Genomic DNA, 13,117 nt, shown 5'->3' with positions numbered 1-13,117 from the left:
TCTATTTTTGTCAGGGGGGTTTTTTATGACTGATTATTATGAAATTTGGACTAAAAATTCTTTGCATATCAAAGAAAATTGTGGCCAAATTTAATAAAATTTGGTCAACAAAAACCCCCCTGACAATAATAGAACAAAACCTGCCAAAGCCGTCTTTTCCCCTATGTACTTTGAGAATACCAATATCATGTCATTTGGAAATTTAGAGAATCAAAAGAATTTGGAAAAGTAATGAAAAATTTCCGAATTCAGAAATAATTTGGCTAGCACGATACGGCTACGGGTAGCAAAGTTCCAAAACTCAGATGTCTTAAGGACGATCTAGCTACTTAATAGTTGAACGTGCTTTCTATGCCCGCCATTGCATGAGTTTGAGTATGTATCTTGTGATTTTTTTTCTTCCTAAGCAATGGAGGGGGAATCTGCTCAACAGACATCCTGGGTTGACCAGGAAGTGCGGGGTTAGGGGCCACCTCCAACGAGGCAGGACTGCATCCCCGACCCGCTAAACCGTTTCCATTGCCGCCAAGCCCATCGTCCCTTCGGTACAACCAGAAAGTAATGCTTCAAAGGGGGGCCAGTGCATAACGCACCCTCGAGGTTAGCTGCGTGTCCTTGCAGCATCGAACATCGTGACTCGCTTTTTAGAAGAACACCATGGTATCGTGCCAGCGCATTGCCGGCTTTCCAGGTGGCCTTACCACGCCCTATGTCCTCGGAAGGTGGGCAGGGTCGACTTCGCGCCTTCTTCCCTCTGCACAACTGGTATCAAGAATGATGATGCCGCGTGCACCCCAAATTGACCTCTCTGCGATAGGGCCTATTCGCCAGCACACAGAGAGACTTGCCGACGCGGTGCCCATGCCTGCCCCAGCCTTGACGAGGACCCCTTTCCGTCCTCGGGCTCGGAACCCGCCCGGTTGACCGACGCCGCGAAAGCGACGATACCATGTTGTTCTTCACGCGGCCACTTGTTCGATAACAGGATCGAGTTCGACCACAGGGCACCGGTATGACCCAAGAAGCCGACTCCGACCCCTTGGACCACCTCTTATTTGCGCCTGAACTAGCTATTCCTCGAGTCCACGCGCCACCTTCTGTGTAGCTCCGAGACGATTTGGACGATAGCCGATAAAACGGCGTTCCAGCCAACTTCATCTTTACACATCCTCCGGACTAGGTTGTCCGGGGTAGTGTCCAGACCACATGTGGCAAGCATGTGGTCACGCATTGTGCGAAAACGCGGGCACACGAACAACACGTGTTCCGCCATTTCCTCTAAACCTACGCACACCGGACACTCGGGCGAGGCCGAGTGTCCGAACCGGTGTAGATACTGTCTGAAGCAACCATGGCCTGGACCTGGGTCAGGTGGGAAGTGATTTCCCCATGGCGCCTCTTGACCGACGTACCTATCTCCGGTATCAACCTATGTGTCCATCTATCCTTAGTGGAACTGTCCCACGCACGCTGCCATTTGACCATTGAGGCCAACCTGACAGTCCTACGGATGCCTCTCGTGCCGCGCATTTCGAAGCACTCTATGTCTTCACCGATAACTATGTCGATAGGCATCATACCGGTGATGACGCAAAGTGCATCGTGCGACACGGTACGGTACGCGCTCGCAACTCTTAGGCACATGAGCCTATACGTACTTTCTAACTTCGTTCTGTAGCAGTTAATACGCAGGGCCGTGCCCCAAGCTGGCCCCCCATACCTCAGTATGGACAGAGCAACGCTAGCCAGAAGCTTGCGCTTGCTGGCATAAACCGCAGAGCTATTGGACATTATTTGGGACAATGCCGCTATAGCTGTGGAAGCACGCTCGCAGGCGTAATTGACGTGGCTACCAAAAGTGAGCTTATCGTCGACCATTACCCCCAAGAGTTTGATGGAGCGTTCAGAGGTGACCGTGCAGTTGCCTGCCCTTATCACTGCTTGTTGCTCCGACTTTCGGTTGTTAACAACAACCACCTCAGTCTTGTGGTGACCCAGTTCTAACTTCCTGGAACTCATCCACTCCTCCACAATTGCGATCGAGTGGGCTGCAGTCAACTCCACCTCTTCGATCGATTCGCCGTAGACCTCCAGCGTAATATCGTCAGCGAAACCGACGATTGCCACGCCCACCGGGAACTTCAACCTCAAGACACCGTCGTACATGACGTTCCATAACACCGGACCCAGTATGGAACCTTGCGGAACCCATGAGGTTATGTCAACGCACTTCCGACCCGCCTCCGTGTCGTATACCAGTACATGATTCTGGAAGTAGCTTCCGAGAATCTTGTACAGGTTCTCGGGAATTCCAAGACGCAGGAGCGCATCTGCAATAGCTGCCCAACTGGCACTATTGAATGCATTCCTCACGTCGAGAGTCACTACTGCACAATAGCTCCCCTCCTCTTACGCTGGATAGCTATCTCCGCGGATTTGGTAACCGACAAGATAGCGTCTACGGTCGACTTACCCTTTTGGAAGCCAAAATGGTTACTCGATAGACCATCCGCACCCTCCGTGCGTATCAACAACCTGTTGAGGATGAGCTTCTCGAGCACCTTCCCGCTGTATCAAGCAGGCATATTGGTCTATATGCCGACGGATCCCCCGGTGGTTTTCCCGCTTTTGGCAATAGGACCAAGCTCTGCCTTTTCCATGCTTCAGGGAAGACTCCCTCGTCCAGGCATCTCTGCATGACAGATCTGAACATCTCGGGAGCCTCGGCAATGGCCGCTTTGATGGCCAGGTTCGGAATACCATCCGGTCCTGGCGCCTTACCTACACTAAGGGACTGTGCAACCCCCGCAAGTTCCGCCACCGTTACTCTTCCCTCGTCGGCCACCCTGGCCCGTGGCAGCTCCACAAAGGGAGGCCAGGGACTTGGGTCGTGACGTGGGAAGAGCCCCGCGATGATCCTCTCCAGCATCTCTGGAGACCGCTCTGTAGGGGCCATCGCCCCACGTGTCTTGGCCATTACGACCCTATAGGCGTCACCCCATGGATTCGCGTTGGCACTTTGACACAGGACCTCGAAGCAGGCTTTTTTGCTTGATCTAATCTCAGTCTTCAGAGCGGCTCTAGCAGCCACGAACGCCACCCGTCGTTCAACACGCTCCTCTTCTGTGCGTGCTCGCTGCATCCACCTCCTTGCCCGTAGGCAGGCGCGGCGCAGGTTCCCAATTGCTTGAGTCCACCAGTAAGTCGGTGGTCTCCCATTCCTAGAGTGGACTTTCCTAGGCATGGTGGCATCGCATGCACGCGAGAGTACTGTTACCAGCTGCTCGCCGCTCAGACCGAGAGTATTGTGCTCGCGGTGGAGCGCTTCCTTAAACACCTCGTCGTCGAAATATGATGTCTTCCACATACGAGGACTAGGCCTCGCCCCTTCTTCCGTCCGCTGAATGCTGGTCGTATAGTCGATACTGTAGCGAACCGCCAGGTGGTCGCTGTGAGTGTATCTACCCTCCAGTTCGAACTACTCGTTTGGCCAGGGCTCCAGAACGTAACGTCGATAATCGACTCGGCACCGTTCCAGCTGTAGGTACTTTTGGTACCGACATTAGCCAAGTCCACATCCAACATGGCCAGTGATTCCAGCAGGATCTGCCCACGTTGATTCGTGGATCGGCTTCCCCATTCCACGGCCCAAGCGTTGAAGTCCCCCGCTATCACCACCGGGCTACGCCCCATCAGCCGTCAAACAATCTAGCATTCGACCGAACTGCTCGATCGACCATCGAGGAGGCGCATAGCAGCTGCAGAAGAAGACCCCGTTGATTTTGGCAATGACGAAGCCCTCGTGTGTCGAAGACACCAACTCTTGGACTGGGTATTTCCCCGTTGTCCATATCGTCGCCATTTTAGACCCATCGGTGACCCAATTACCGTTCCTGGCGGGTACCCGGTAAGGATCTGCTATGATGGCGATATCCGTCCCCCATTCAGCAACTGTCCGACACAGCAGCCGCGCGGCGGCACCACAGTGGTTCATGTTTAGCTGCGTTACCTACACTGTGATTTCGCAACACGCTTAAACGCCGGGCACTTCGAACCCCCATGGGTGCTTGCTGTTCACAGCTTTGCTGGAACAAATCAAACAATTGGGAGGATTCGTGCAGCATTGCGCCTTATGTCCCTCCAATCCACAGCGTCGACAGAGCTTGCTTCTGTCAGGGCCTTTGCAGTCTCATTGCTTGTGCCCCGGTTCCAGGCACTTGAAGCAAACTTCGGGATACTCATATATGCCGACAGGGCATACCGACCACCCCACCTTGACGCTCCTTAACTTGACTACCTTGGAGGCGTCCGCTGCAGGTAGCCGAACCAATGCTACCTGTGTCCCTGCCGGACCTTTCCGTAGCCGAACGGCTGCGGTGGACGCCTCCACTTCACACTGTCGCCGCAGTGCCGTGACGAGCTCTTCGACTTCGGTGATATCGTCCAGGTCTTTAACCCTTAGATTCACCTCCGTCGTGAGTGCCCTTACCTTGACCGTCTCGCCTAGGACTTCCTCCGCCAACTTCTTGTAGGCGGCGCCCTTTTGCGAGACGCCCCGCTTTAGCTCGAGGATCATCTCGCCCATCCGGGTACGTCTTATTCGACGTACGTCGGCGCCGAGTTCACCGAGCTTGACGTCACTCCTCATCGCCTTCAAGACGTCCGAGTACTTAGCCTCGTCCGTCTTGATGACTAGGGCATCGCCCTGGAGCGATTGGTGCCTACCCTAGACTTCTTGTTACCCTCATTCGCCTGGGCCTTCTTTTCGGCCCTTGACGTCTTCGATTTCCTCTTGTTCTTGACCAGGGTCCAGGAGACGTCATCCCCCTCTATTTTCCTGGTCTGGGGCAGCTGAGAAGTATGTATCTTGTGTGGCAAGTATAATGGATACACTATACCCTGGGAGTCGAGCATGTTTCCCACCCGAAAACATTCTAGACCGGGACTGAGAATCGAACTCGCCATCTCCGAATTGGCAATCCTACGCCCTTGCTCGCAAGGCTACTGGAGACTGGGGTACAGATATAGCAACCATTGACGACGCACAGAAATCAATTGTACAACATTCCGCCGAAAATCATTTCGCGGTAATCATTCGCAGAATAGTATTCGGTGGTACGTATCTTTTCGCGGTACAACATTTGACGAAATGTACTATTTCACGGAATGCCGTTTTTTGGAATATCGCATTTGTAAGATTGACTTTTTTCAGAAAAGAATGGTGAAAATGTCATTTTCTCATCTTAGCATAGTATAGAACAGCGGTTCTCAACCTTTTTCTTGAGAGGTACCCCTTCAAACTTTTACATTTATTGAGGTACCCCCTCTTGAAGTAGGCTTCCAAGCCTTTTGTAAGAATAATTTCGAGCCCTTTGAAGCGAGGCTTCCGAACCTCTTGAAGGGAGCTTCTGAATCTCTCGAAAGTAGGCTTCCGCAGCTCTTGATGAAAGGCTTCTTAGCCTCTTGAATGGCGACTTTTGAGCCACTTAAAAGAAGGCTTCCGTTGCATCTTGAAAGGAGGCTTCCGAGCCTCTTGAAAGGGAGCTTCCGAGCTTTTTTAAAAAAAAGGCTTCCGAACCTCTTGAAAGGATCCTTCCGAGCTTTTTGAAACAAGGTAGACACAGACACAGCACAGGCCTTTCGAAAGAAGACTTCTGAACATCTTGAAAGGAGGCATTCGTGCTGTTCTGAAGAAGACTTCCGAGAAGCGTAGAAAGTTGCTTCTAAATCTCTTGCAACGAAGCAATAGAGCTTTTCTAAAAAAAGGCCTCTCATTCTAAAAAAAGGCCATGCCTCTCAAACGAAGGTTTCCAAACCTTTAGATTCTGGATTTTAGTTCAAAAGCATGTTTCTAACATATTATTCAACATTTTGTTTAGATCAGGTAGATTTCATTGCTGTTCTAGTTGAGGAAAGCAGGGTTCAATGAATTGCCTGCTTTGAGCATGCTTACAGCGGCACACTAGGAGTTAACTTTCTGAAATCAGTATGGCGAAAGGCATCTATAGTTCGATTTCTCAAAATTAAGTACCTTAATCGAAAAAATATTTGGTAGGCGTAGTAGCGAACACCATCCTTCATAACCGGTATCAAATAGTTTTTTATAAAAAGTTCCTAATTTTGAGAAAACCCGCGTTAGATGTCCTTCGCCATACAATTTTTTGGCGCTTAACTCATGCTGGCTATTTACGCATATACGGTAGCGCCTGGATGTGGAAGCGGCGGTTAGAAAATTAGCCACTGCCAACAATTCGTTACCTTCGATTTACCGATCGCCATGCATGTACAAGACAAAGTTTTCAAATAAAATAATCACTATAATCAAAACTTTATCAATAAGATCCGATTGGAATTGTAATACGTGCGCCATTATGCATTTTCATTCGAGGTACCCCCTAGGACCATCGAAGGTTGAGAACCGCTGGTATAGAATATCAGGTTCTTCTTCATCCTTTTCTTCTTATTGCCATTAAACTCCCCACTGGAACAATGCCAACTCGTAGCTTAGTGTTCATTAAGCGCTTACACAATTTGTTCACTGCGAGGTTTTCTAAGCCAACTTACCATTTTTTTGCATTCGTATATCATAAGGCTAGCACGATATGGGGTTTTCGGGTTGGAAACATTATCGACACCCGGGGCATAGTGTATCCATTGTACTTGCCACACAAGATACATACTCATGCAATGGCAGGCATAGAAAAGTTTTCAATTAATAACTGAGGAAATGCTAATAAAATACTAGGTTGAAAAGCAGGCCCAGTTCCAGTTGGAATGTAGAGCCATCAAAGAAGAAGAAGAAGAAGAAGGATAGTACGATAAAACATTCATGTCCAGGGAAGTCAAGAAAATTTCCAATCAGAAATTTTTTGCAAGACCGAACGGGAAGTTTTTACCATAGAATTGCTTTGCAGCCACACATCTTATTGCACGGCTAAGGAAAGCCGTGATGCATGCTAAGAAAGCTAAGATGCATTTCGCAAAATGTCTTTTGGTACATTCCTTGGGATGTCGTACCGCGGAAAATAATTCGGCGAAACGGTTTTTGGCAAAATAGTATAAAACCACTAAAATCGAAGAATAATTAGGTGGTATATAAAAAGTTATTGGAATGAATTATTGGCAGTGGCTGATTTTCTACACGCCGCAGCCACATCCAGGCGCTATAGTATATGCACAAAATAGCCAGCATGAGTTAACCGCCAGAAATTTGTATGGTGAAAGACATCTAACGCTTGTTTTCTCAAAATAAGGAACTTTTCATGAAAAACTATTTGGTACCGGTTATGAGGGATGGTGTTTGCTACTACGCCTACCAAATATTTTTTCGATTAAGGTGCTTAATTTTGAGAAATCGTGCCTTAGATGCCTTTCGCCATATTGATTTCAGAATGTTAACTCTTAGTGAGCCGCTGTAAGCACGCTCAAAGCAGGCGATTCATTAAGGTAGACCGAGTAAATGATAAAATCCATTCGCGTAAAAAGCGACCCCAGTGTAGACGGAAACGAAAAAAGCAAACCTGCCTCTTTCAGGAGAAGAAGCGCCGCATGGAAGAAGCGAAGTGCGAAGAGATGGAACAAATGTGCCGTTATCAAGAAAAACGCAGGTGCTATCAGAAGCTCAACGCATCCCGCAAAAGCTTCATACCGTGAGTCGAGATGTAGTCGGGATAAGGATGGAACCGACTCAAGTGTGGTGGACGAATGGTGGCACCAGAAATTTGAAAAATACTTTAATGGCGCTGAGGGTTCAGGCAGTAAAGGTCGAGGCAACAGAGCAACTGGAGTGTGAAAACTTTCGAGCGACCACCATCCTAAATTCCACCTACACTCAGAAATAGAACAATCCTTAAATAGTATAAGAACAAATCTGTTCTTATATTTTTGAAGTTTATACTAAGCTTAGTTTAAATAGTATACTATTCAAATTTACCTTTTAATCTTTCGACGAATTCTGCAAACCTATTCCACTGATGCATAAGTTTTTCTGTAATTTGCTGTGAACACATTTTTTCCTATCTGATCAAAACAGTTTGATTTTTGGAAATTGCAAATCCACGTTCGCAAATGTTAGAATATAAAAAGAAAGGATGTCGATTTACGGTGTTGTTTATGACGTACATTGAAGGTAAGTTATCGGATTAATTTGCCGATGTAATCGCTTATCGATTTCAGAATATGACTATCTCGTTCCCACACCCTTTCAAAGATCTGTAAGAGCTTGGCGTAGAACCAGGGATCAGGTTATTAGTTCCTGGTAGAACGATCTCGCTGACATTCACTGTCGTAATGCCGCGGATTTTCCTATTCTACTCAAAATAAGATTTCCTGAGACGAGTCAACTGCTAGTTCAGTTTTAAAATGCAGCGTTCCGGACCAGACCTAGACCTGGATGATGGCATAAAGGAAGAAGCCAAGCGAAGCGATTATCCTGTTACTTCTTGAGCGGAGGTTCTACACGAGGACAAAGGATATTAACCATCGGCAGTGGGGGTTTCGTTTCAAATAACATAAGCTTCCGGACATGACAAACAATATGGAATTCTTAACAGGTTTGCTGGATACTCCGACGCTCAAAAATTGCACCTTGGAAAAACGATATTTTTTGACTATTTAGCATGACAAACGCATCCGAAGTTCCAGGACATGGACGAGTGGTATTTGCGTTAGACGGACACACTTTTTACTGAACAGGAACACGGTTTTGAGTATTAATGCTAATCCAATAACGCTGATCTGGCCGGACGTGAAGAGCAAGTGATTCTTTATCTCGAATACGGGAAGATTGCTGAAGCATAGATTGCCGGTTCCGATGGGTACATATTTAGAAAATAATTGGATTTTTTTGTGTCAGAAAATGTGAGATGTGTCTTTTGAAGTCCTGCAAAGCACCACATCACTTTGGTTAGATTATAATCTAATTATTATTATTTTTGGAACAGCAAAATCGTAAAAACATTGGCGTGTAATTTGATATTCAAAGAGAATAAAGATTTTTTTGCGAGATTTGTTTCCCTGAGATGTTTTTGTTTATTTTTTTTAATGATGTTTTCAAACCAAAACAAAAGCCTACTTAGTATACTATTTTCGATAGCGTCGCACTATACTATTCGTGTATATATGAAAGTTATACTAACCAAGAATAGCCTGCACTTAAACGAAGCCGGGGTCAACCAGGCGAATAGTCCATTAGAATGACTTTTAATCTATTTAGTTTTAAAAAATTTCAGAGTGTACAAAGTGATGTCCCAGATCATCTTCCGCCGTCTGTCTCCAATATTAGTGAATCCGTGAGAAGCTATCAAGCCGGCTTCATGGATTACAAAGCGGCAAACGATAGTATAGACCGCGTAGAGCTTCAGACCCGCACCAAATGTATTATGTACAAAACCCTCATATAAGACCGGTGGACCTTTACCTTTATTAGATACAGTGTTGACCCGATTTTGTCTACCCCCGATTTTATCACGTCCCGATTTTATCACGTTTTCGACCCGATTTTGTCACCCCAAAAAAAATTGTCATTCTTTTTATTTTCTTTATTTACTACATTGATTTTAATGAAATAACTTTCACCGCCTGTAGTTTATTACGAACGACTTCTGAGTACCTGGGAAATATTCTGTAAGCAATTTCGACAAGAAATAACGAGTACCGTTCACGCATTTGGCCTTTCCATGACATAAAAGGATTCATATTTGTGGAATGAATTAAAAATTTGGAATTTTTTTTCCAATTTTGTCACATACCCTATTTTATCACCCCAAAATTCACCAGGGGAGTGATAAAATCGGGATATTACTGTATTCGGATATTCGAGAGACGCGTGCTTAGGTCCATCTTTGGCAGTGTGCAAAGAAGCGGTGTGCGGCGGCGTAGCAAGTATTCAGAAGGTAGATTAAGGGGGAAGAGCAGGGCATGTTGCAAGAATTCCGGACAGCAACACCTGCAAAGATGTTGTTCGCTTCCGACTCGACAGATAAAAGAAGGCGGCGAACGCAACGAGCTAAGTGGGCGGTACAAATCGATTGGGTGAGCGTGGGGACAACTGAGAGATTTGGCAGCAAACCGTTTATTGTGGCGTCAAATCGTTGATTCAGTGTTATCTGTTTAGATATAAGCTAAATACATGAATGAAATATAATCAAACATACCTGTTGTACATCAACACGTCGGGCTTCCATAGCTTATTAGGAGTTATCCGTAGATCTTTCACGCCACCGTATTCGGACTCGTTCCACCTTAAGCTATAATCATTCCATTCCTATTGGATATTTTGAATATTTGTTAGTATACAATATTAAAAGATGGTAATAACTTTCAATTAAATTATTGGAATGGAATAGAGCACACTCAGAATAGTAAAGGTTAAAGGATTAAGCTATCATTTACAGAGAACATGCAGTGAAGACATTAAGTAATTTCATAAACATATTGCATATCATCTATTAGAAACAATTTAGCATAAGCTATTCCATTGAAGTTATATGCGTTGTCGTCATGAATAACCTATTCGTGATTAAACAATCGTGTGTTTATTCTTTAGTCAAATGAAATTGAATAGGGTATTCTAAAAGCACCAGTAGTAGTGAGAACATAAAAGGGGATAATAATTCAATTTATGTTAGAGGGTTTATATGAAAGTTAAGGTGATTTTTATTAGCCCATCATTAGTTGTATCTGGTGAACGAAATGATACAATAAAAGTAACTTAATATGCAGCAAAGTATTATAAAAATTAAGGCTAATTATTCCAATAAAAAAGCGAGCTCGTGTTAACAATAATGTGTGACTTAGTTCAATGGATACACTTCTAATACTTTTGATTAGAAAATCAATTATAGATAGATATAATAATCTGGTTATTCAAATCTTTTAGGCAAAGTTACTTTGCAGATATTGATTCTAATTGATCATTGCTGCGTATTCATGTGGTGACACAGACATCAACTCAATTCGTGATGCCGAATTGATGGGTACCTACAGGGGTTAGAGATCTCCGGTGCTCTTAGACCGATCTGTGTGCCCGCCAGAGTAAACGTGACGTGTGATGCGACGCGACTCACGCAAAAGAATAACAATTATTATCAATAAACTGTCAAATTGCACTGTCACTCTGGCTTAGAATGAGGACAGAAAACAGATGAGTTTCTGCATCCGACGGTTTTTCTATGCAAAATTATGCTAATATGAGATTCGACAATATTTTGCCTATATCAATTTTTTTGTCCAACCCCTGTATATCAGACCATGGGTCCATGGGTCCTTGTACTTTTGTCAGTTCTCGCTTAACTTTCCAAAAGACTTTTTCATGAATTAGTTGCAGCAATCAACAGACCAATATGAAACTTTTGATTGCAGTACTCAAATTAAATGTTGCTTTGAAAGGTTAAACGAGAGTTCATTATCACTCAAAAATTGGGCTGTTTCCACTCATCGCGGTAGATCGGTCCTATAAGCCAAATTTGATTAAATCCCACTTTACCAGACATGCACAGTATAAAACTGTTACAGCATATATGATGTAACAAAAAGGCTCCATTCGATTCGACTCATTTTTCCATCACATTTTAAAATTACAAGTCGTCATTACTATGGAGCTTATATGCAATATTGCATTCAAGCAAAAGTTGAATGTAAAATTAGAGGCTATTGAACACAAAAATATGCGTTTAAATATTTCCATGGCCTGTAATTTTCAGAATTTTAAAAATAAAAGCACACACTTTTATAATAACATCGCCAATACTTGGTACACATGGCGAAGATGAAAGGCATATGAAAAGCGTTCATACAATGCATCAACATAGTGAAGTACCCAATATGAAGTACCGTAAACCGGGGGAAACATAGGTCATATGGTTTAATTATTTTGTAAATATGTGAAGTCATTGCTTTTTTTCATATTTTTAAAGCAAATATTGCTACATGTAGAACGTGTAACGCTTGATTATTTGATAATATAAAACTTGTCTTTTTTGACGAACTTTTTTTATTTATCAACTTGGAGTAACTTTAATCATTATTCCAAGCATTATTCGTTTCGACCCTTATCTATTAAAAATTATATTGAAAAAAAAAAGAATAACGTCTCTCAAAGCGAGTTGATATGAATGAAACAAAAGAAGAACCAACTAAACTAAATTACAATAATATAGAACTTTTTATAGAAGGCTAGAAGACCCATAGTGTTATATACCAATCGACTCAGCTCGATGAACTGAGCAAATGTATGTCTTTCCATGTGTGTATGTTTGTGTGCGAATGTGTATGTGTGTAATAATGCTCTCCCAATATTCTCGTAACAAGTTGCATTGAATTATATAAAACTACCGGCCATTTATTTCAAAAGTTATGACGAAAATGGTTCAATTTTTACTTTGTTACGTCTATAAAGCAAGCGTTTGGAAACGCCTTATTGTAGGCAATTGGGCTTCGTGGCCGTGCGGTTAGCGACGTCAATCGTCTAGACGCATGTGTTAGGGAGCGCGGGTTCGATTCCGCCCCGGTAAGGAGGAAACTTTTCGTGATCGAAAAATGTGTCCTGTGTCCTGTGTCCTGTGTCTGTGTCCTAACCAATGTGTCCTAACAAATGCTAGGTGCTAAGTGTTCACCTCTGGTCGAAGACGGTGTTCCTGTCTTTTATAATTACAGTTGAAATGCCTTAAACTAAGGCGAAGTGCATCGATTGTATCTAGAAAGGCATCATTATCTGGGTTTTCAACCATAAAAAGCTATGGATCAGCCAAGAACATGAGATTACTTATCAAACAATTATAGATACGATTTTTTGTCATTATATTTGTTTTTATTGCTTTTTTTGACAGTGCGAAGCTTGTTGATGGCTTTTTAGGAAAGAGCTCCGCCAAGTTCACCGCAATACCATTCCAAGATGGGAATTTGGTCCACTTTCACCACAAGCAGATGTAGACAACCACCGAAAGAGGTAACTAGCCCGTGACCACTCCAAACTAACACCAACGTTCGACCTGACGATATGGATCGTCATACATCTCGCAACCCCTCCCAGATAAACGTTGCGTAATTTATGAATGTTTATTTTGATTAAATGAAATTATCATTTAGATGAAATTGTGTTTTCGTACTATGCTTAGGT

General features: G+C 44.1%; 1 protein-coding gene across 11 annotated transcripts in view; it reads right to left on the bottom strand.

Annotated features, from left to right (window-relative positions):
• The window catches only part of LOC134211790 (neuronal acetylcholine receptor subunit alpha-7), a 93,874-nt gene that overhangs the window by 63,966 nt on the left and 16,791 nt on the right, over positions 1-13,117 (bottom strand). For all 11 annotated transcript variants that reach the window (XM_062689017.1, XM_062689023.1, XM_062689013.1 and 8 more), the window contains one exon: positions 10,155-10,264. In XM_062689017.1, coding sequence (XP_062545001.1) covers positions 10,155-10,264 — 110 coding nt within the window. The remainder of the gene's footprint in view (positions 1-10,154; positions 10,265-13,117) is intronic.

The sequence above is a fragment of the Armigeres subalbatus genome, chromosome 2 (genome assembly GCF_024139115.2).
Source record: "Armigeres subalbatus isolate Guangzhou_Male chromosome 2, GZ_Asu_2, whole genome shotgun sequence".
Classification (NCBI taxonomy): domain Eukaryota; kingdom Metazoa; phylum Arthropoda; class Insecta; order Diptera; family Culicidae; genus Armigeres; species Armigeres subalbatus.
Note: the sequence above shows the minus strand (reverse complement) of the source record. Positions and strands in the feature narration are given on the sequence as shown.